This window comes from Chanodichthys erythropterus, chromosome 11, assembly GCF_024489055.1.
Source record: "Chanodichthys erythropterus isolate Z2021 chromosome 11, ASM2448905v1, whole genome shotgun sequence".
NCBI lineage: Eukaryota > Metazoa > Chordata > Actinopteri > Cypriniformes > Xenocyprididae > Chanodichthys > Chanodichthys erythropterus.
Window position 1 is genome coordinate 33,743,137 of NC_090231.1, and position 25,261 is coordinate 33,768,397.

At 38.0% G+C, this 25,261-nt stretch overlaps 1 protein-coding gene and 1 long non-coding RNA gene across 15 annotated transcripts in view; one reads left to right on the forward strand and one right to left on the reverse strand.

Moving 5' to 3' along the window:
• Positions 1-248: 248 nt before the first annotated feature.
• Positions 249-2,959, forward strand: LOC137031146 (uncharacterized). The gene is made up of 4 exons (XR_010896498.1): positions 249-660; positions 1,355-1,458; positions 1,855-1,954; positions 2,214-2,959. It is a non-coding gene; the product is annotated as an uncharacterized lncRNA (long non-coding RNA).
• A 3,043-nt stretch (positions 2,960-6,002) lies between these two features.
• tjp1a (tight junction protein 1a) overlaps positions 6,003-25,261 on the reverse strand; it is a 137,757-nt gene continuing 118,498 nt past the window's right edge. For 3 of the 14 annotated variants that reach the window (XM_067399495.1, XM_067399503.1, XM_067399505.1), the window contains 14 exons: positions 25,092-25,118; positions 24,051-24,133; positions 23,667-23,877; positions 21,265-21,365; positions 19,494-19,835; positions 17,645-17,869; positions 15,738-16,469; positions 15,566-15,651; positions 14,729-14,932; positions 13,650-13,729; positions 12,100-12,535; positions 11,642-11,859; positions 10,435-10,578; positions 6,003-7,853 (listed from right to left, as the gene is read on the reverse strand). In XM_067399495.1, the coding sequence (XP_067255596.1) occupies positions 7,759-7,853; positions 10,435-10,578; positions 11,642-11,859; positions 12,100-12,535; positions 13,650-13,729; positions 14,729-14,932; positions 15,566-15,651; positions 15,738-16,469; positions 17,645-17,869; positions 19,494-19,835; positions 21,265-21,365; positions 23,667-23,877; positions 24,051-24,133; positions 25,092-25,118 (2,984 nt within the window). In that variant the 3' untranslated portion in view covers positions 6,003-7,758. The remainder of the gene's footprint in view (positions 7,854-10,434; positions 10,579-11,641; positions 11,860-12,099; positions 12,536-13,649; positions 13,730-14,728; positions 14,933-15,565; positions 15,652-15,737; positions 16,470-17,644; positions 17,870-19,493; positions 19,836-21,264; positions 21,366-23,666; positions 23,878-24,050; positions 24,134-25,091; positions 25,119-25,261) is intronic. The other 11 variants (XM_067399496.1, XM_067399501.1, XM_067399500.1 and 8 more) reach the window with 11 other exon arrangements.

Sequence of the window (25,261 nt, forward strand, 5' to 3'; positions counted from 1 at the left end):
ATGTTCAAACCGTAAGCAGTGCGCACTCTGTGCAGCGCACATCTGGAAAGCTCCACCCCCATCGCCGAGCGAAAGAATCTGCCCAGCAACAACTTTGCCGCCTTTCAGTAGTCTGCTGTCCGTTAAGGATCCTCGAGTTCACCGGTGTCGTCGTGTGGACAAAAGGCAGGTAAGAGTATAATAAACTTGGGGATGATTTTACCACATGATGTTAACCTAAAGCTTTTTTGTAAAGTATTAGTTTCGAGGAAAGCTTTTAGCAAATGTTTGTGCATTAGCAGATGTAGCTTAAACTTGGTTAAAGCGTTGAACAGACGACTTTAAGTTGTCAGTAACGTTGTGTTTTGAGTGGTTGACTTAAATATATTGTTTAGAACTATTTGGTTACAGTAAACTTCTTAGCAAGGCAGTCGAACAAGTATTGGCAAGCTGTTAAAAAGTCTGTAAATTTCAGCCGCTTTTACCAGCTCGTGGAATTTTAATATTTGTACTTGTTGCATTTACAGTTAAAGCAAAAACACTGATGAAAGTCCATGTGAATGTCAGCAAAGTTTTATCGGCCAGGGTGTCGTGCCAATTAAGGCACTATATCCCGCCATGATTTGCATCCCCTGGCCGCGGGAGCGCGCGAGCACTCTGCTGCACTTCGAGACACGGCAGGTGAAAACATCGGTTTTTTCATGCAGTGATCAATTTTTAGATTTTGGGCCAGTTTGCTCCCTTAACATTTAAGCTTTAATGTCAAAAATAAAAAAAAATGTCAACATTACATAATAAGGTGGTTATTTCATTATATTTTGTCAACTTGTGCCTTTAGATTTCTACCGTAAATCACCAAACGTTAACAGGGTTTTCCTGCGTTTATTTTTTTAGCGGCCGACAAAACAAATTTTTGTCCCGCCAAAGCCTGGTTTTGATCAGTTATTGTGATCTATGACTGATGTAGATGACTGCTGCGCTTGTGATAGAGCGCATGTTAACTGAGTGACAGAGAGAACGAGCAGAGAGCCCCTCCCCCGCCCCTCTCTCTGTCTTCAAAATAAGCACTGTCTTAACTCTCTCATATTTCACATATTAATCAAAATCAAAAGGTCAGAAGACCCAATCCATTTTGCACATGGCGCATTCGGACACTTTTGTGGGTGTGCACTCAAAAATGTTGACTCTTCTCTAACAAGAGAAGTAGTTATCTTCTATTGCTATTAAAAGTTTATTCATTTATTTCAATGTGTTTTAAATATTATACACTTACTGATAATAATTAATTTAATATATTTTGTTTGTAGGTTGTGGGTGTCATTAGAAATGTAAAATTTGCTCTGAATGAAACTAATTGCCACTATGTCTCCCACAGCAACGTATGAAATTGCCTGCACAAAATTAGTCGAATATGAACACAGATGTACGAACCGAGTCCGATTCTACAGAGAATATGGGAAGGGGGAAGCGCAGAAAGAGGTGAGGCTATTTGAATTACTACTACTAAATGGATGGTGAAAAATTTCCCAATGATACAGGAAGGACATGTTTTGTGGGAGTTTTGTTAAGTGTATTTGGCTCAAAGCTGTCAAAACGAGGGAGGTAGACAACAGATATATGATTAAGAAATAAATAATATTAAATGTAATGTAATGTCAGTTAATAAAAATAACGATCACATGTTTTGGGGGGATAAGAGATGTATACAAATGGATGTGTGCATGCCTGAAGGGAGCATAGGGTGTTGGAACAGATGTTAAGGATCAATGTGAGGGTCTCTCTGGTATCTAGAGTGTAGATACCAGAGATGTATATATTTTTTAACCAACTGTTTTTAAAACACTTAAACTCATTGATTGTGCTTGTATATTATAGATTTCTAGGCGAGTGATTTTGTCCAGTGAGGATGAGCCCCATCAGGCCTACACCTCCATCCACCCTCAGGTCATCACCTCCACTATAAAAAAAAGAAAATGTAAGTCAACTTGACATTATTTGTTTTCTGGAGAAAACTATTCTGTACCAAATCTTTTGTAGTTGAGCCAATTCAACATTTAATGTCTATTGGATACAGAAGTACTTAAGAATTTAAATTATATATATATATATATAATATATATATATATATATATATATATAATATAAGATTTTTTTGTTGTACAAGATTTTTACAGTGTGGATTTTTGCTGAACCAACACAACAAAATTATTCTTTTTTTTTTTTTTTTTTTACAGCGCACCGGCTGCATCCACCCTCTGATCTGTGCCGGCTCCATCCACCGGCTCCATCCACCCTCAGATCTCTGCTGACACCTCCACGGCCTCCATCCAACTGGCAGTACAACTTTGTGGGCCGAAACGGGAAGAGAGAGTTCAAGGCCTTAAAACTGTATGAAGTAATGGTAGGTGTGCATGTAGATAATGTTTTAAGTTGTACTGATACTAGAAAGCTGTCACAAGACCCCAAAGTTATAAACATTATTTACTGCCTATGTTTACTTGCACCCAAATAATACATTTGTAATCGGATTGACGGCTCAATCAAATTGAAAGACGTTCATGTAAACACCTTAATCGATCCGACTGAGCTTGATCCGAATGAAATTTAGATCGGATTGAAAGGGGTGGTTTATTCCTTTTCTAATCCAATCCAACAGCAAAAAATGACCATGTAAACGCTTGAATCCGACTACTATCTCATTCGTTCTCAGAAGATCTGGGGCACATGCGCAGTGCAATGTTGACACACATTACGCAGTGCACAAAGTCACGTTCACGTTTTGAGTTGAAAAGATGCCAACAGGCAGTGACGTAGTTGTATCCCTTCATCATAATATTGGAAATATTTCCGTTTAAAAACAAGAAGGGGAGCCAATGGATATCATAAAAGAAGTAACGTGCAAACTTTGCGCAAGAGTTATTGCTGGTGAAAAAGTCACAGAAAGTGAAAGTAAAAAGTGACGGAGCTGTCTGACGCTGCATTAACGGAGCATATTCTCTCAGAGATGAATTTCAATATAATATGCTGGTAACGGTATATAAAAAAATAATTTATTCCATTATTTATCTGGTGGCTGTACATATAGGCAAGTGGAACAAGTGAGAATAATAGAGAATACGAATCTGACGTCACGCCACATTGAGTTCTGGGTAACTTCTTTGTTTATTCGCCAGTTTATTTGTCTATTATTATTTTGTGTTAAACAGTTTTTTTTTTTTTAGTCGGTGCTTGAAGTAACGCTGCACTTAATTTTCATTGATGACTGCAGTGTTAGGAAATAGTATTATAGCCTACACTCTAAATAATTTTAATTATAGGCTATAATTCATTGTAATAATAGACCTAAAAAAAAAATTAAATCATTTTTAAAGATAGCTAAAAGCCTAATCTTTTATTATCCTCACAGCACATATAATATTAATTTAATAATAAAAGAAGCTGAACCTAATAGTTCTAATAAGACTAGAAGAATGTAACACGCCTACATTAATTGGAAATACTAAATCCTCTTAATATTGCCAAGATTTGAAGCTGTTGACAATATCTCCCGCTATCGTCGATACATGATAATCGTCTGTTGACGCAACCTGGGTTACCGCATGTGTGACTGATATGACGTCACGCACGCACAGTGCGTGCGCAAACGTTTTAATCATAATGTATATAAAACACATATAAATGGATAGTTGAATCAGATTACAATGTTTAGAGTACATGTAAACAGATCTGCAATCAGATTCAATTCATTCGGATTGGTGAAAATTGGTGCATGTAAACGTAGCCACTGTGTATGGAGTTGCAAGTAAGTTGCCTAACTTGTGTGTTTAAGAGTATGTGTGTAGTTCTAATAATAATCTTATTGATTTATATAGCACTTTTCTTTACATAGGCTACGTTCACACTGCAGGCTGAAACGACCCAATTCCGATTTTTTTTTTTTTTGCCCCTATGCGACCTGTATCTGATCTTTTCATGACAGTCTGAACGACACAGATCCGATCTTTTCAAATGTGACCCAGGCCACTTGGGTATGTGGTCCTGAATCCGATACGTATCCAATCTTTTGAAATGCGACCTCCGTCTGAACGGCCAGACCACATGTATCCGACCCGTACGTCATTGATATGCTACAAATGTCATAATTGTGCGTTGAAGTAGGCGGGAACGAGAAGATAAACAACAACCATGGCGGACGATGCTGCTGAGACCAGTCAATGGAAGGGAAGCGAGGTCACAGATTTAATTAATATTTGGGGTGACAGCTCTATTCAGGCCAAACTCGAGGGCTCTTATCGGAACCGGGCGGTTTACGAAAACATTTCCAGCAAAATGGCCGAGCGTGGTTACAGACGATCCTGGCTCCAATGCCAGCGACAAATAAAAAGCCTCCGAGCCAAATAAAGGAGGGTTAAAGCCTGGAACAAACAAGGTGGCCGTCTACTTCCACAAACAACGAGTGACGTCGTTGACCGTTGCGTACTCTTCTGCGCATGCGGGTCACTTTTGGGTCATTTCACGTTCACACAGGAGATAACAAAAAGTCGCATTTAATTGAAAATGTGAACGGCCTTGCAAAAAAATCAAATTTTTTTCAAAAAATCGGAATTGAGCATTAAGCCCTTCAGTGTGAACGTAGCCATAGTTGTCTTTACAGTCCTGGCTGAGAGTTGTGGTGGCACATATAAAGTAAGTGACTGTTATATTTGTTTCTTGCAGGAGGCTTAAGAAAAGCACCATGACCAGCCAAATCATCTGTAAAGATGTAGAGAAGGCAGTCTCCAAGTGGCTCATTGGTGCTAGGGACTGGGGGGGGTAATAGACAGGCCCGACAGGCAACCCCTCAAGGACTTCAGGCTTCGGGTTCATTTGAGGTGGAAAGTAGCTAATCCTGTCTCTAACAGTGAGGGAACACTGAGCAAAAGTTTTCTTAATGAGAGTTTTCTTAATGTTTTTGTTAATTTTACTTAAATAAAAAGGTAATTAATTGTATTACTGGTCTTGTTATTATTGTAGCTCATTTAACCCAAGATGTTTGGGTCTTAAGGACCCGTTTTAAAGGTTGCTAAAAGAAAAAATATGCTTATTTATTATTTTTTTCTAACACAAACTCATTGGCCGTCTGTGTGCAGGAGTGTTGTCTTTCTGCACCTGCTATTCCCACACAAAGTTACAAAATTGTTATATTTCAAGCATTTTCACCTATTCTGATTAAGTTCTAAGAAATAATCTCTAATAATGATATAATCTTTTCTATGTTTTTTTTATTTTTTTATTGAATTTCCTTGGTTTCTCACAAAAAACAAACAATCATAAATGCGATCTCACAGGGGTAAATGGCTAAAGTAAACATATGTCAAGTATTTTTTACATGAATTGTTATGGCTGTATTGATTTAAAAGCCTAATAATATGGTGGGTCCACCAGACCCAGTAAAATTAGCTGTGTAAAAAAAATATGAACATGGGTTACAAAACTGTATGGGCTGACTGTAAAATAAGATGAATTTGTTAGCCCATAATAATGGTTATTACCCTTATGGGTAGAATAGCAGGGGCCCATGTGCAGCCCACATGGGGCCCAGGTAAGTGTGGGCCCCAGATGGGAGAAACCTGGGTTGCCCGTGTGGGTTTTAGCTAGGGCCCATGTGAAGCCCAACTTCAGCCCATCTGGGCTTGCCCACATGGGGCCACCATGGAACCCCCGGACAAAACTAACTGGGCCCCATCTGGGCAGCCCAGATGGGGCCCACTCACCAGCCCATATCCAACCCTTATGGGCCCCACATGGGTGTGTTGGCAGGGACGCAATGAACGTTGTGAATGAATCTGCGGGGTAAAGCATTTGCGCCATCTGCAGGCCAGCAAGTGTCACTACACATACTGCAGTCATGAGTGTGCTGTCGCAATGACACTCATTTTGAAAGTCACCTTGTTCCTTTGCAACGGCAAATTTCATTCTCTGTGCAAATTAATTTTTATATTGCACCTACAAGTACGAAAATCCTTAATAAACTGACAACAGTGTATTTTAAAAATGGTTTTATTTTTAATACAGTGGCATACTGGAAATTGTGTTGAAAAGGGAACAAACTCTGCCACATGTGAATAGCTAATGACCAGTCAAAGCGGTGTTACTGTATGTTGTCTAAAGAAAAGAAAAAAGTCTTCCGGTGTGCCTTAATAGATCATCTATTAGTACAAAAATACATTTCAGGACACACAATGTAGCATCCAGTATCACAAATAAATGCATGGGACACATTTCGAGCACACCATTTTAAAAGAAACAGGTTTTGAGAATAGTTTACATCAAGCACTTTCTTTTGTAAATAAAGAATAAAAAGATGGTTATTAAAAACGCTTATATTGAGTGTGTATCTGTAGAAAAGGTGATATTATTAATGCTGAGTACACGTTCCAAGGCTCAAGGGTAGAACCAGAATACAAAGACAACCGTTTTCATTTCATTCATCCTCTTTTATAAATGTTTTCCCCCATTAAGTTTTATACAAAATAATAAAGACATACAAAAAAGTCATTTACAAACCAATAATGAAGGCAATATGCTAGCTTTATGTACAGCCAATTAATCTCCATCCTCCCATCTTTTATTTGCGTTTCTCTTTAGAGTTCATGTGCATAGCAGATAAAAAGAGAAAACCTGTTCTTAGCCTTTGCGCTGTTCTTGTGTGCAACACCCATGTTTATTTGTACAGCGGGTTGACGAAAATGGCAGAAAGACAACTTTAGTTTCTTCATAATTTATCATTAGAACAACTTAGCAAAAAAAGAAACCAAAAAGGTTTTCGTTATTGAAAAAAGTGAGTCGTTTCAGATAAGGCATCACTGCTTTACATGGAGTGAGAGAGAGAGAGAGAAGGAGTGAGGAAGAATCTGGAAGAGAAAGAGGGGAGAGGAAAGAGCAGCGGTCTTCACACCTGAGTCAAAGCACGTGCATAGATCTCGACACAGCAGGAATGTTCCAGTGCTCAAGTTCACAGGTCTGTGAGGAGGCTAGTGGTGTCTACAAAGGAGCCGTTAAAAAAGTTGAGCCTTAACATGTCCTTGGCTTTAAAACTTCATACTGTATATTCTTCAGATGCCATTTCTCTCCGACTCTGTCCTTGCGCTCTTATCTAGCGCTGATCCTGCACCTTGACGTGATAAAAGTCAGGAAATGTGTCAGATGTACACTTCAACTGCTCGATTGAAAAGCCTAAAACTAGAATTCGATATTCTACACATTATAATCGTAACGTTATAGTGTGCATACTATATGAAGTGAAAATACATTTGCAGATTAATATAGTCTATACATTTAAGTAGCCTAGGCTGAATGGAAGAACCTAATAAATCCTTGAAAAAATAAACACAAATTATGTGTCGCAAAAATATTACAGTTGGCTTACAGAGTGTGAGTATTAATTGGTCAGTGGCACAGAGCATGCAGTCCATCAATGGTTAATGTCTGTTTTTGTTATCCTCGAAAGCCTTTAAAAGCACTTAAAAAAGAAGTGAAGGAAAAAAACAAAAATGAAGAGGACGATGAGGAGATTAAAACAGCACTTCATAGAATGTAACCCTCCCTCCAAGTCTCAGAGGTTACCGTAAACAAAGCCAGAGCACAGCCAGGAGACCCTTCATTTAGTGTAGCGGAGTGTGTAGCCTTCATCTTGTGTATGTATGAGTGTGTGTGTACGTGCGTGTGTTCGTAAGGGGGAAGGTCCTCTCGCTTTTAAACTGGTTCCACATTCAGTAAAGGGACCTGCCGTTGCCCTCCTCAGAAATGGTCAATAAGCACAGACACGCAGTTGGCTCCAACCAGGTAGTTGGGATCTCCAGGGAGAGATTTGTTCTGCCAACTCTTGGGATCACCTGGATAAACGATAGAAAATGCAGATGAATATGATTGATGAATTGAGAGCAAGATCAATCACCATGTTCAAAAGTTTGGAGTTTTTGTTTGTTTGTTTGTTCGTTTTTTTGAAAGAAATTATGTGGAAAAAATGTTATCACAGATTCCACAAAAATTGTACACAGCACTATTTTCAACACTGATAATCATCAGTTTCTTAAACATTTCTGAAGGATCATGTGACACTGAAGACTGGAGTAATGATTCAGCTTTAAAATACATTTTAAATAAAATACTAGAAAACAGTTATTTTAAATTGTAATAATATTTGACAATATTACTGTTTTTACTGTATTTTTGAGCCTTGGTGAGCATAAGGGACTTCTTTCAAAAAAATCTTGCTGACCCCAAACTTTTGAACAGTAGTACATTGCGTATATGCCCTGACAGAAAACAATTAGTAAATATTAAATTAAGCCACATGCATGCTTGTTTTCTAGTCAGATTAACTATTCTAAAGCCTACAAAACACTAACAAAAATCTAACGTAAAACAAAACTCATTTCGAGAAACATGACCTTCATAAAACTTTAAATGAGATGCATTATTTTCTAGTATACTTCAACAGCTGTATCATAGTATAATATTGTGCAATTTTAGCTATCGTTCTCTTTGGTTTGGATGAGGGAAAGAGAGGAGCATAGCAGGAGATAAGACAGGCTCTCAGCATGCGTTATTTGTTCTGACAGAAATAATCAGCAGAGCCAGAGCAATAACCAATAAGCTCATAGCCTAAGGTGCTGTAATGCATAAAAACAAAGTTGTTTTTCCATTCATCAAGGTGAAGTGTGTAATTTCGGCACCACTAGCAGCACCAAACAGAATTGGAAAAAAGTTTTAAACGCAAACCAAGTTCTGTTAGGTGGTTTTATGGTGGTAAAGAAATTACACACTATATCTTCAAAAATGAAAATGATGGTTAAACAGTTAAGCATATAATTTTTTATAGAGGACCTCTGGATTTCAGTGCTCTTTTGCACTCTGCTGTGAACTCCATCAGAACAAACTTCTGTGTTAAAGTAGTAAGGTAAACACTCTCTTTCCAGGAGAGTGCAGAGATATTTGCCTTGAGTTACAGATAAACGATGGCCTTGTTTTAAAAAATGCAGATTAGAGGCAAAGGCCTGTAATGGTTTTGAATGAGGCAGGAGTCTCCGATCTCTCCACATCAGAACGAGAGGTTCATTAAAAGGTTAAAACAGGTTGGTGCCATGTTTACCAAGAAGAGTTATAGAGAGACGGATGAGTGAAACAAGAGAGAGAAATTAAGACCCAGGGAAAAACATTTGCTGTTCTCCATTAGCGGGACGAAGGCAATTCCAGCATCTCTGCATATTCAGACATTTGGGTGGCTGTGTGAGAATCAGTTCAAAGCACAAATAATATTGTGAGTGAATTATGATTAATAGATGTGAATTCCCATTGGCAAATTCATGAAATTATAAGACTCAAGTGAAGATGGCAAACAACTTATTTTTTCATAATGTTCATCAGCAGATCTATGATTATTCAACTAACCTCAAGGGAGAAATTGAGTGATTCAGTGCCTTGATCGGCAGAACATAAAGCCCTAGGAAACAAATCTGCCCTGCCAAAACTACAAGTCATTTGTTGGGCCCTGCAAAATACAAACCATCTGCCAAAACAAATTTACTTTCTCAAATGCAAAATGTCCATTCATTAAAATATAATGGATATGTTGTCATTCATGAATGGTACAATTATTATTATTATTTTTTTAAATAAATCCAATAAATCTTATTTTTTTCTTAGTCAACACATTCAGTTCCTTTTATGTAAAATCTAAATGTGTAACTACTGGGATTGGCTACGTATTCCCTTATAGAATATACACAACCATTTAAATGGTTGGGATCAATTTAAAATAACTGTTTTCTATTTCAGTATATTTTAAAATGTAATTTATTCCTGTGATTGCAAAGCTGAATTTTCAGGAGTCATTACTCCAGTTGTCAAAGTCATATGATCCATTAGAAATGCTGAAAACAACTATACTTAATACTTTTGTGGAAAAAATTTTTTCAGGATTCTTTGATAAATAGAAAGTTCAAAAGATCAGCATTTATTAGAAACAGAAATCTTTTGTAATATTATAAATGTATTGACTGTAGCTTTTGATCAATTTAATGCATCCTGTCTGAATAAAAGTATGAAAGTATGACCCCAAACTTTTGAACAGTAGTTTATGTGCATGTACCCAAATACCCAGATATTGGAAATCATAGATTTATTGTACTGTAGGGTGAATTTTGTCAAGCTAAAACTGACACTTGGTGTAGATAGACCTTAAATAAACCACATAAATGAATGAGCAGACTGGAATGAGAGAGTCAGTGAGATACGCTAGTAAAAGTATTATAGTCATATTTAGTAGTGTAACTAAAAAAAAGTTAACAAATGACTGGTCATATGGAGGTGTGAATAAGAAAATGCATAATGAAAAAAAAGGCCCACAACCAAACAAGTTGTCACAAAGCCATCCCAAACGACCCCAAAAAGGACAGAGAGAGGACAGCGTACCCGACGAGGAGTCGGAGGATTTTAGAGCAAAAGACCAACCATCAGGGGTCATAGACGCACAATGAGGTAGGCGGAGCTCCACTGGCTTCAGGAACTTCAGACCGTGAGGACCACACATCACCAGAGGACTCAGCAGAGTTTCACCTGGAAATAAAAACTCTTTCCTTTAGCATTTACTCTACACTCAAGTATATAACTGTATATGAAAAGACAATGTTTCCCATCAAGCTACAAATTTAGTACTGATAATTTCACTTGCATTTTGAGTTAAAGGATTAGTCCACTTTCAAATAAAATTTTCCTGATAATGTACTCACCCCCATGTCATCCAAGATGTTCATGTCTTTCTTTCTTCGGTCGAAAAGAAATTAAGGTTTTTGATGAGAACATTCCCGGATTATTCTACTTATAGTGGACTTCAATGGAGCCCAAATGGATGAAGGTCAAAATTACAGTTTCAGTGCAGCTTCAAAAGGCTTTAAGCGATACCAGGAGAGGAATAAGGGTCTTATCTAGCGAAACGATCAGTCATTTTTGAAAAAAATACAACTGTATATGCTTTATAAACACAAATGATCAGCGTGCACGTGCTTCCGCTTTCTGTATTCTTCAAAAATCTTACGCTGTATGTCCTACACCTTCCCTATTCAACTTACGGAAAAAAACAAAACCGCCACCGCTTTCGTTCTGTAAGTTGAATTAGGGAAGGCGTAGGACATACAGTGTAAGCTTTTTGAAGAATACGGAAAGCAGAAACACGTGAAAGGTGATCATGTGTGTTTATAAAACGTATACCGATCGTTTCACTAGATAAGACCCTTCTTCCTCGCCTGGTATTGTTTAAAGCCCTTTTCAAGCTGCACTAAAACTGTAATTTTGACCTTCAACTGTTTGGAGGCCACTGAAGTCCAGTATAAGGAGAATAATCCTGGAATGTTTTCATCAAAAACCTTAATTTCTTTTCAACTGACGAAAGAAAACCCCATGTCATCCAAGATGTTCATGTCTGAGTACATTATCAGGAAAATTTTATTTGAAAGTGAATCCTTTAATTCATGTATCAATTTTAAAAAATGGGGTCTGTAACAAACTTTAAAAAAAGAATCTTTATCAAACTCTGTATTACCAGTTTTCTTTTACAGACCAGGAGAGAAAGACAAAAAGGTCAGACTCTTCTGACCCCTGAGTTAAAAGATGCGTGACTGACCTTTCTCTTTGTCCAGAGGTGGCAGGATGCTGTTATCCCGACACACTTTGAAGTAGATCTCTTGTTCCACGCCGTCAGGAATCGCTCCCTGAGGGATAATGATGCTCACGCCCGTCTCAATGGAACTCAAAACCCCACCGTTACAGTTGAAGATGCCCCGCGCCGTCGCCACCACCGTGTGGCTGTCATCATCGTCGTCGTCCTCCAAAGCACTCGGGCTTGAAAGAGAAAAAAAAACAACAACAAATAAACCTTTTTCACTCTGATCTTTAATTCTTTATTGTAAAAATAAATCTAGCTACAGTAGAAAAGTAATTATCAGTAAACAAATATCTAGTTTTGCTGATTGTGATGTTTTTCTCTTTTGTGTCCTAAATTTACCTATTTTTTTTTTACTTTATGAATAAAGTAATATTTATTTTATATTCTGAAAAAAAAGTAGCTAGTTTTTACTATACCTGACAGGTATTGCCTTGGGTACGGCGTTGATGTTGTTCTGCTGGTATTTCGGTTTCTGATCCATGGTGCGGGTGAAGGTGTCCAGGCCGCTGTCATGGTCTGTTGGCTGGGGTGAGCTCTGTGGTTTGGCTGTGGTACTGATGGGAGCTTTCACATTATCTTTCTTATTTTGAGAGTCATTAGGCAGGAGGTTGTGGTTGAACTTGGGGCTATCAAACTTGCGCTCGAAGGGCCTTGCAGAGGTGGTGTACGGCTTGGGCACAAAACGATTGTAGCTGGACGTGGCAGTGCTGTTGGTCTTTGGAGGGTCACCGGTGCCGTTAACAGGAGATTTCTCTGGGAAGTTTTTCTGAGGCAGGTAAGTGCTCTGGACTTTGTCTTCATGACTGGGAGGTTTCACTTTGGGAGATCCGTGTGGGTCGAGTGGTGGGGTCACTGTGTGTGAGCGAGAAAGAGTAAGTGTATAAGTCTCTTATGTTCACCAAGGCTGCATTTATTTGATTAAAGGTGCCCTAGAATCTCCATTTCACAAGATGTAATATAAGTATAAGGTGTCCCCAGAATGTATCTGTTAAGTTTCAGCTCAAAATACCCCATAGATTTTTTATTATACCATGTTTTATCTGCCTATTTTGGGGTGGGATTAAAAATGCTCTGATTTGTGTGTACACCTTTAAATGCTTGTGCTCACCACCCCCAAGCTCGTGACTCTAATACATTGCATAGACAATACAGTAAGTTCACACAGGTAATATAACTCAAAATGGATCTTTACAAACTGTTCGTGATGCAGCATATCAGATCACATAAGTATGGCATGTATTTTGTAGATGTTTACATTCGATTCTGAATGAGTTTGATAGTATGCCTCGGCTAACGGGGTTAAATCTAACATTACACACTGTTGGAGAGATTTATAAAGAATGAAGATGAGTTTATGAATTATTCAGACTACACGCGTTTTCAGGTTAAAATGAAAATAACGACATGGCTCTGGTTTCCGTGAAAGTTTGGGGCGTACATATTAATGATCCCGACTGTTCCGTCACAGTCGGTGTTATGTTGAGATTCGCCTGTTTTTCAGTGGTCTTTTGCACAAATGAGATTTACATAAGGAGGAGGAAACAATGGTGTTTGAGACTCACTGTATGTCATTTCCATGTACAGAACTCTTATTCTTCAACTATGCCAAGGTAAATTCAATTTTCAATTCTATGGCACCTTTAAAATACAGTAAAAACAGTAATATTGTGAAATATTATTACAATTCATCACAACTCATTTCTATTTAAAAACATAATTTATTCCTGTGATGGCAAAGTTGAATTTTCAACAGCCATTATTAAAGTCTTCAGTGTCACATAATCCTTCAGAAATCAGTCTAATATGCTGATTTGGTGCCCAAGAAACATTTTGTTGTTTCATTATTATCTATACATGGAATTCTGAAAACCGTGATATTTTTTTCCAGGATTCTTTGATCAATAGAAAGCTCAAAAGAACAGCATTTTTAGAGATATATACAATTATTCTTCCATTAATCACTTACGTGCAGGTTTGGGCAGGGTCGGCGGTGGGGCAGCTGGGTTTGCTGGAGCAACAGGGTTGATCTTCTCCACCGACTCTGTCCTGTAGCAGACAGACAACCAAACAACATAGTCAAGATTCAAACTTAAAGCTATATATTATGCCATCATGTTTTAAGCTGCAGTCCGTAAGTATTGCCTCTGTCGCCATCTCTGTTTGAAACCTGCAATTGCAATTATTTGCAGAATTATCATCTTTACGTGGGTTGTAGATTGGCATGGCTCCTAAGCGCGGATGAATCTAATGTTTGCTGTCAGTCACCACATCGGTGTGGATACTGTACTTCAGAATCACAGATTCTATGTCTTGGAAGAATGACCAAAATAAAAATTTTCACCAGAAAAATGTCTTTGGTTCTGACCAAATGAGGGAAAAAAAGCATTACAATAAAATGTGCTACCAATGTTGATTAAATCTAAAGATAGCTTAACTCATATCACATCAAACCGTGCAAATTGTTATACTTTGTTCTCAAATTGTTAATGTTGACAACATCAGCATTGTGTGAATACGTGCATTTATTGTATATTAACCTAACCTCTAGATTTTCCTTTCTGTACAGTCTAATCTCTAATGTTAATTTGTCATACCATACAATCCAACATCAAAATGATAAGTTTAATTATTGCAGCTGCTGTGAGAAAAGGCTATAAATCTAAGTCACCTGCAGCATCTTCACATGCCATATAGCCTACTAACTGCCTGGGACTCGTAATAACTCAAAGACAAATGGTGACATGCTCGAATTTCCTGTGGAAACCCACCAGTACCACTGTGTTTAGAACACATTACTACAAGCTTACCATTGTGAATCAGGCTAAGGTAAGGAGATAGTTTTGAGCACTGGCTGGTTATGTACTTGCTCAAAAATTGATTTTGTATATAATTTTTAACCAAAAAAAGTTACGGACTGCAGCTTTAAGTCTGATTCCATGAAACATGATAATTTACTTGAATGCCAATATCCACATTTCTATATGTACAATTACACAGAAACTGATGAAAGAAAAACATAAAACAGTCAAGTATTTGAACATGTACCTGGGGTAATATCCTGGTTGGGTCTGGGGTTGGGCTGGCTTGATGGCAGGTGTCAGCTGTGTGGGTGGTTTGCTGTCAAAGCTTCGGCGGTCAAAGTAAGACAGCTGTTTCCTGTAGTATTCCTCATCCTCATCAGGGTCATTGCTATTTGAGCGAATTATATCATCTGCTGCTTTAGGCTGGGGCTGCTGTGGCTCAGGAGATCTGACAGGTGAAAGATGCATGTAAACCTTAAAATACTTTATGCGTAGAATACTGTTGCATTAATAACGATTTCAATAAAAGTGCACTGATATAATCTGAACCTCATACAAAACATTTATGATGTTTTTTTTTTTTGTTTTTTTTTTACAAATAGAGATCTATGACAAACTTTATATCTACAGCAAGTGCTACTGTAGTACCTTTCAAAAGTTTGGGGTCGATTTTTTAAAATGTTCTTAAAAAAAAAAAGTTTCTTATGCTCACCAAAGCTGCATTTATTTTGGTCAAAAGTAAAAACAGTAATATTGTAAAATATTATTTCCATTTTAAAAAATAACTTTTAACTTAATTTTTGTGGAAACCGTGATTCACGATTATTTTATGAACAGAAAGTTCAAAAGAAAAGCATTTGAAATAGAAATGTTTGTAACATTACAAATGTCTTCACTGCCACTTTTGATCAATTTAATGTGCCTTTGCTGAATAAAATTTCTTTAAAAAAAAAAAAATCTTGCTAACCCAAAACTTTTGAACTGTAGTGTATGTCAGTTAAAAAAAGTGCTCTTTATATAGACACACATGATATTGTATTTGTGGCTGAAAATGTATTGATTGTATGTGCAAGTTCATTACCTAAAGGCCTTCTCTTGGTCCAGGTTACTTAAAGAATTGGCTTTGGGCACAGAGGGAGCGCCAGGTTTAGGCACCATGTCCACAGGCTAAAGGAAACAGAAAAATTAAACTTAATAATTCAGTCTGTAGAGTGTATATTTAATGAGCAGAAATACAGATTATGTCAACTCACCCGAATACCAGAGTTTGCAGACTCTCTTGCTCTGTCCACAGACACTGATCGCTTGTTCTCAAATATCTTAACCCTTGTGAGCACAGACTGGGGCTTCATGGCTGGGTCTTCCTCTGCATCGGCAGGAGGAGGAGGAAGTTCAGGTTCTGTTGTTGGTGAGAGGGACTCTGGGTTGGGAGGGGTCACAGAGGCCTCCGAGTTCATGTAGCCCCTCTGTGGTGGTTGAGTGTAGGAAGGTCTCTGGGTGGGGTCGTAGTACTGTTGTTTGGGGGGCTCAGGGGAGCGGGAGGTGGCTTGAGTGCGAGGAAGTGGATCTTGGTTATACTGTGGCCGCGCAGGGGGTGGTTCATCGTGTCTGATCGGACCAGGGCTGGGTTTGCCATAGCGAGGTCGACCCGTGTCGTAGCCAATATCATGCCGCGTCTGAGGGTGACCATACATGCGGTTCAGACCATCCTCGTAGGGCATATGAGGGTCGTATCCAGAGGTGTGGTCATACGGAGCCCATTGCTCATCGTACGGAGGCACGCTGTTGTCAAAATGTAGGTGAGGGTCAAAGTTACGAGCCTTTGGTTCCATGTAGTCCCCATCATAGCGGCAGGGCTGGTGGTCATAATCTCTGTATGGCTTGTCTTCCTGGTAGAGGGGCTGCTGGGGGTTGTAGTTGGGCTGCATAGGGTTTTGGCTCACCTGCACCTGCTCGTTGGTTCGGTAGATATCCTTCTTGTACATCTGTTGATAAAGCCAAAGCAGGAAACTTATGAACAAACTGTACAAATAGCCACACATTAAACTCAAAACCACAGCAATCAATTGAATTGAATGAAACGACAGAAACCAGAAGTGATTAATATTCGGATTAAAAGTTGAAGAATGAAGCACAGAGTCAGCAGAGAGACCTGCAATAGAGGAAGACTCAGAGTGGGCAGTTATTGAACATGTCAAATGGAGGCAGCCATTACACAATTTCAGAGTTTAAGAAAGATTAAATGACTCATGACACGCCAAGCTGCAAAATCATTGGGGTAAAATCAGCCAGAAAAAGTCCCACTGAAAAAGAAATATACAAAAACAATTTGCTTCAAAAAATAAAATGTATTTTGAGAAGTAGCCTTTTAGGAACCCTAACAGCCCAGTCACAAATTAATACGTGGCCACATATTAATTTTTAGAAACAAATTTGTAATTTCTGGCCATGATATGTAAAAAAACAAAGCAATTTATTTATTTTTTTGCATGATATGTGCGGGGATCTGTAGTTTAATTTTGCACTGGTCCCTACAAATTTTTTTGTCAGCTAAAATAAGATGCCATTTTAGCGTAAAAGTGCTGAATTAATTAATATGACATGATGAAAAATGCACTAAATTTAAAGAACATTTCTGTCTTTTTTTTCAAAAACTATGAAAAAACCCCCCAAAAAACTAAAAATGAACACTGTTGTAAACAGCAAGGCTACCTTTCAAAGTCATAACAGGAGGGGGAAAGATTCAAAGTTTTAAATCTAAATAAAGATTTTAAAATTAATTATTAAATCAGTTCATCACATTCATTGCACCTCTAATATGTATTCTACATGTACTCTACTTCAACAGGCAAAAAACAGAAAAATAATCCCATGCAAAAGTAGGCAAGCAACAGTGGGGACCTGGGCTTGCCTAAAGGTTCATGAACTACATGATCTGATGCAGCAGGCCGCTGTCGTACCCACTGTTGTTTATAAACACACACACGTACAGTCACAGAAAGAGAACAGATGCTCTCATAGATAAGCACACAGCGCACATGCAAGAGCTAGAGGAAAGCACCGCAGCACACAGGCAGGGCAGACGGCGATAAGAGAGGGCACCGGGCTCGGGCGTTAAGTGGGCCGGTTTCAGTCCAGAGCAGGGTGGCTAGCGAGGTACCTTGGACTCTGACCCGGGTTGTCCAGATTGGTTGGGGTCGGGAGACGGGGGCTGAGCTAGCTCAGGGGCAGGTGGGAAGAGAGAGCCAGCCTCTGGGCTGAAATCCCCCTGACTGAGGGTGACCGGGAGATCCTTGGCACTCGGGGCCCCTACATTTACATGAACAGGAGGGGGCGCTGTCTCTGCCAGCGGCTCAGGCTGCGTGGGGAGAGCAGCCTCTGCTTTCTGTGAAGGTGTTCAAAAATGTTTAATACATGTGGTCAAACCTCACCACTGCACTGATTCTCTTCTTTCTCACCTGACACCAGTACTGTTCTATTAAGGGAATGTTCCTGATTCAATTGGTGTTAAGCTCTATTGACAGCACTTGAATTTTAAGCTATTTTTTTTACTAGAGGGTGCAGGACACTATAGTTCATTTATATTAAGTGAGGATAGCAAAATAAAGTAAACTGCGGCATATTATATTCAAAAATTCTTCATACAGTGGACTACCAGTAAAATTGATAAAAATTTGGGACCAAAATTATTCAGACACTTTGATCTGACCAAGTTTTGCTTAAGTATTATCTGACATAATTAAGATACATTTTTTCTGACACAGTTTAACTCTGAGATCTTGTCATATTTTATTATCATTTTTTTTTTTTAAACTATAGTGAATAAACTGTAATAATGAATGAAATGTTCAAGGTATTCAAATTGTTTTTAAATATAAAAAAATTGATGTGTTATATAAATTAAACCATTTTTAATTATAAATATAAAAAAATATTTGATAATCAATTCACAATTGGTTTTCAAAATTAGAAATATATTAATATTTTTTAAATTTATTGGCTGATATTGAATATTTGACCTTTGTGGTCATCTAATAATCTAAAAACACTAATAATAACAATATTATTTTTTTCATACTGTACATTACCATGTTAAATTGAGTTTTTAGTGTTTTATGTAGGCAAAAATAGTTTATCATTTTAATATTGCCCATGTAACAGTTATCTGAATTTCATAACAAATATGCATTACATAATTATATGCTTATTGTTTGAATATTTAATATCGACGATTCTCTAGTGGCTATACTTTTAAAGCATTTCAAGGCCTACTGCACTTCTACTGTTAGTGCCTTAACTGTTAAGATTCTGCCAAAAATACTATCCACACAGCTTAAATTGCATTGAATCAGGAATATCCAACTAACATATAGAATGGGGAGATTCGGGGAACCATGTCATGTAATAAGTTGCAACTAAACAAAGTTCTGTGTTTACTGTAAGTCTGATGTCAGTTTAATTCTACAGTACAGTACAATGTTTTGGCTCTTGTAACACAAGATCTAAGACACTTTGGATATCATGGTGGCCACTGGACCAATATAGATAATTACATTCACAGTAATATATTTAACACTGTAATTCCATCATGCACATAATACTTTCTGGTAATGACATCATTTTGCATGACATATTAGGGGACAGCTAGACCACAAGGATGGGGCAATCGTTACACATACGTAAAGATACAGCGTCCTCACTTCCATCTCCATTGTGATCAAATTGAGATAAGAGTCACAGCATCTACGTGAAGTATAACAGCCAAGCCATTTGTCACACACACACACACACACACACAAACACACACAGACTTTCACACAACTACACGCTCACAAATACATAAAATAAATACGTGGCAACAATTATTACTTAGTCATTGTCACTTCTCTAGTACTGCAATGTACTACGGTTTTTAAAGCATTCCTCCTTCAATAGCGCCGCTAGAACACTTTTCTCACGCACACCACGGCCTCCAGACAACAGGGAAGGCGTACGGCTCGTAGAAACGCTACCTGCTGAGGTGCAGGGGCCTTGAACCCTGCTGGGTCGATGCGGTTCAGCGGTTCGGGCTGGTACCCTCCGTATCCAGGAGGTTCCTGGATGACGGGCAGGTCCTCCCGGACGGGCTCAGAGGAGCGTGTGATGGCAGGCTCGCTTGGAGGTCCAACCTCATCGTTCAGGGTCTCATCTAGTTCCTGGTCCGTGTAGGCCCCACCCTCTGTGTCAGTGTCCTCGTAGTCTGAGGTGTGACGGCTGTCCGTGCTGTACATACTGTACTCGCTACCGGGGGCGGACAGGTAGGACAGACGGTCATCGTGAAGGTCCAGATCATTGTCAGGTGCGCCGTCAGCCTATTGAGATTGAGAACACATGATGCAAAGAATTCATCGAGGGGAAGAGAGAGGAAGAGGAGTGAACACATGTATACAGAGAGAGATGAGAGGGTGAAAAATGAGTTTAGAAGGTGAAAGAGAGAAATGACAACATGTAGATGAAATGTGTAACACTGGGGAATTTCACAAAATTATATTTTGCATAAAAAAAATTAAGCCTACATTTGAGATTTTTCTGCATTATAACAATATATTTAGAATAATTAAATTTTACACAAATTTCCATTATTTTCATTCATGAGTCTCAATGATTTTTTAATGATATTATTATTGTAGTATCTCAGTATTATTTCAACAATACTACCATACAATAATAATAAAAAAACACTTAAATCAGCATAAATTAAAGGCAATATTATAAATACGATTTAAATAACATATTTTTTCAACGTTACTTTTCAAGGTTTTTTGTTTGCTTGTTTTTTTAGTTTTAGTCATCTCAGTACTTTCAACTTATTTTATTTCAGTTAGTTGCCAAGGCAAAATTTCTAATTTTTTTTTTTACTTTTTCATCAAATGTTTATATTTTATTTCAACTTTATTTCAATTAATGAAAACCATTTTTAATAGCAAATTTTAATAACACTAATATGTGAATGAGAATCTCTTTTTTTTGGTTTATGCTAATAGAACTTGGTTATACTTTATGTTAAGGATTCCTTATTATAGTGTAATTATACATTTAATTATAGAGTAATATTGATTTACAATATGTATTTACTATAGGGTTAGGAATCTGTTTGGTTTGCATGTTATTACATATAAATTAGTGTAATTACTACAGTAAGTACATGTAACATTTGTACAGAGCCCCGCATAAGACATGCAGGAAAAAAAATTGTTGGCTAAATCATGCACACGCGTTTACAAAGTTGTGTGCACAATTTAATAAATCAGGGAACGACTTAGTAAAGTGTGTGCACAATTAACTTTTTTCTTCCTGCATGTCATGTGCGGGGCTCCGTACATTTGTAACAAGGACACTGTAAATAAAGTTTCCTGAAACTTTTTCCTCGCTATGATTTTGAAAATTGAAGGGGTGGGGTGCTTAAATTACCATGAAAAAAAAAAAAAAAAAACTTTAAAAGACTTTTAGATTAAAATATGACAGTTTCTGGTACAGGTTTCATAAGATTAACATCAATATGGTGAAACATCACAAAAATAAAACTCAATCCACTGGGAAAAAGAACAGATGTTGATCAAATGAACCATACAGTGGTCAACATGAGTGTTGTGACCACAATAACAGATGCATGGGAAACACAAACTATGCTCTATAAATACAGAACCATGGAACCAGACAACCAGGAATGAACCCTGTCCCTGACACCTCAAGCATCCGCTGTTGAGCTGAGTCACTGTGGAAAAGTTCAATAAAACTCACCTTGCCCTCTGAGACCCACACCAGCTGGTTCTGCTGCTGCTGAATGGTCTCCTTCAATGCTCCATACCAGCCATCATTCATGTTGTTCATATTAATGGTGGCTAGAGGACAGTGACAGGAAAGAAGACATCAAATCAATCAAGCGAGAATCCAGTTGAGTCAGGATTTTGTAAAAATAACAATGCGCTCAAAAAATGAAAAACAAAACAAAACTCCTCACTGTCAGTAGCATAAAACATCACTGGTTTATTTGCTCATTAATTCATCGAAAGGTGGATCATTGGATTCTCTTTCTCTTTATGACTGAGCTGAGTGATCTGTTAACCCTGTTACATTTACATTTATGAGAGGCTTTTATTCAAAGCGATTTACAAATGAGAAATGATAAAGTATAACACAACAGCCTTTTATGGAGCTCAGTGAGATACACTGTGTGCCTGTCTTATTACTTCCATAAAAGACTTGAGATAGCAGCCAGGCTGCCGAGTGAGACCCATCATGAAAATTTAATGTGATGTACAGTTTTATGAATAATTATTCCAAGTTATTACCATCAACTACATATTTCAATTCCCATTCAATTCCCATTAAAGAGGCCACAGGGTGTGGAGTGCAGTGTGTGTGTGTGTTAATTAGACGAGACGTGGTATGGGCATTTAAAAAGAACAAAAATGGTTCATTTAGAAATTTGTATTCATTTTTACTGTCACAAGACACTGTCTTCAATCAAAAGAGTTCCCAAAAAACTAACAGGTGATTTTTTATAAAGAAATAAGTAGTTTGGGTAAACTATTTATCATTGTTATTGATTAAACTATATAATTTGTGTTTTAGTTGCAATTACTGAATATTAACATGCGTCAGTTGGTGTATATATGTATATTTATATGTATATATGTGTGTTTTGTCTATTTTTAAAGGCACACTTTACAACAGTGGTCGCCATCCCGTCGATCTTTATCACTGTTCCAGTAGCTCGCGACTGTCTTTGTACTGTATTTTTGTATTTATTTTTTTGTTATTTTCTGGAACTACTGGGGCAGACAGATAAAGGTAAATAGCCCACATTACGTCTGAGTCTGTAAACGGCCGTTAACAAGAGGCCAGAGACGCTGAAGACGGACGCGAAGAGGAGACAATTCTGTAGCAGGCAGAGCAGCTCGCTGTTCACGATGCTCGAAATATAGGAAGAAAATATAAATATTGAATTGGGGGTGAGGGATTAGGAATTCATCTCTAAAAGGAGATCAGTCTTCATGAAGATTTCGATGGCAATGGCATTTTATTTTCCTCTTACTTCCGAATAAAGTAGCTAATTATTAGCGCATTTCAGCTTTGTTTACAGCGGTAACCAAGGAAACACTGTATCACTGCTGCTCCATAAGCGCCACCTGCTGTCAGAGAGTGAATCTGCATCTCATTCAGCCTGCTGTTTTTTTTTTTTTCATGCCTTTTTTTTGTGTAGCATTTATAATTTCACAAAGATAAAGTCAGACCGTACTGTTTTTGCTTTAAATCTTGAAATTAAATCTAATTCAAATAAAAACCCTGCTGAAAAATCCAGCTAAAACCAGCCTAAGCTGGTTGACTGGTCTTAGCTGGTTTAAGCTGGAAGTAGCTGGTTTTAGCTTGTCTCCCAGCCTGGGTTAGCAGGTGTTCAGCTGGTTTAAGCTGGTCAAAAGTCAAAACCCCTCTAAAACCAGCTATGACCAGGCTAGGAGACCAGTTAAAACCAGCCTGACCATCTTAGGCTGGTTTTAGCTGGATTTTTCAGGAGGGAAAACAACTGTTCATGCAACGTGCATAGCATCTTTGTTTGGATTGTGATTAAAAAGCAGTGGTTCCCTCTAATTTGAAATGGCTATATATTTTTGTTTATTATAATAATATTAATAATAAATATTTGCAACCAGTATCAGAATCAGCCAATATGCTTGTAAAAAATAAATAAATAAAAACGCTAAATAAATCAGAATCTACATTGACCACGAAAAAAATACTAAATACAATCTGGGCTGTCTTTTTCTATGAAGTAGATCTTGTCTTTCAAAAAGGTCGAGGTCAGGGATCTTGGGCTTAAAAAGGTTGGTGACCACTGCTTTACAATGTGCTTCTGTTCATGAGTATCATAAAAACAATCCGGCTCAAAAGAACAATTAATTCATGAATCAGACATCACTGGGTCTGCATTTTCAGAAATGTTGCAAGATGTGGCCAGTATTGCTGTGTATTTACAAAATTACCTCATTCAGCACATCTGGGTCTGTAGATACTTATATTAATACCATCTTGCTTATGGGAAAGGGGTCTAATGCATGTTAACCAATCTCCTCAGTCTTTCACATACTTTTTTTTTTAAACAATAAAGAATACACAACCTCAAAAAAAACATCTGTGTTTACCTGTGAAGAGATGGTGGTTATTCTTTCTCAGTTTGAGTGCACGCTCATGGAGTTTCCTGGCGCTCTTCCTGGACTCAGGACACAGTCTAGTCCGCATGTTCTTCACGCCCTGCTTACTGTCAGGATTTAGAAATACCACGATGGGATACCACTGAGCATAATTCAGCCGATCCACTGCGTTAGGAGTAATGTCCAACACTGCATGCTTGTCCTGCAGAACACACAAAAACACCTCTGCTTGATTTCATGGAGTCTCAATTATTTGTGTTGTACCGTAATACACCAGCAGGAGGCAGTAGTGCCATTCAGAAAGAGTGCGTTCCTGCATTGCATTTATGTACCTTAAACAACTTTGTATGTATAAGTGTGTGTAAGAGATCTCACCCGGTCGATTATCTGTTTGATAGTGTGAAGGCGTATGATCCCCGAGCTGCGCTGGTCAGTGCCCGCATCTCTGGGTTCACTCTCTACACAAGAGAAAACATAATCCACACTAGCATCCACATACACTTTCTGTGCTCCCTCTCATGCAGGATATCAGCCTCTTCACCCCTCAAAAGCATACAGTGAGAAGGCAATTCAACATGGATGTGCACATGCGCCCGCATACACAATATGAGCACCTGCAGACTGTTCAAATGTTTCATACGTGTAACATCAATGTGGTGCATTTTGATTAACTATAGATATGCAAATATGAATACTCATTATATAAAGTGGAGGGAATAGGAGCATCTGTACACCACAGTGTCTAAGAAGGGGTCTGGAATATCTGAAGAACATTTGACCTTACAGAGCGCAACCAGAAGGTCATTACATGGTAAAGTCATTGTGCTTTATCCCTTAGGAGCCACTGGTGGCCCCTGACATTGATACATTTTTTAATATGATAAGTTCACCCAAAAATGAAAATTAAAATTCTGTCAACATCCTCATGTTGTTCAAAGTCAAACACATAAGAAGTCCTGAGGGTTTTTTTCCCCCTCTCCATACAGCAAAAGTCAATGGTGAGTAAACGATGACAATTTTTATTTTTGGGTGAACTATCCCTTTAAGACAACATCTGCAGACCTACATCTGTATTATTTACTATATCATGGCTCTTAAATAGCAGCAACTACAGGAAATCTTTTCAGCAAAGAAGAAAAACAAAAAAGTATCACAAAATAACACAGGAAGCAGGTGCTTGGGATGGGGAAATCAATGAGCAATGTGCCTTTATCTCCTCTCAAGCATGACTGAAGGGTTGGGGAAGGGGGACTGGAGCTGTCGATAGCATGAACACATCTTGGATTATTTTTCATTAACATTTCAAGCAGTGTCGATCTGGTGTAACTAAAATAAGGGATGCCATAATAATGCACAGCCTCTAGTAATTATGGTTACTGATGGAGTGAGCTGATGTGACTACTGTATGCAACGTACTTTCCCTCCCATCTGGGGTCTGTGTCTCTGAAAAGCAAATACAGTCATACAGGAACAGTGTTATGTAAATAAAGCCAGTGGCCACTCAAGGAGTCAGTTTACAAGCTGAATTTTAAATGCACTACTGAAATTGGAGAGCAGGACAGCTGTGACTGCTCAAGTATGCTGCA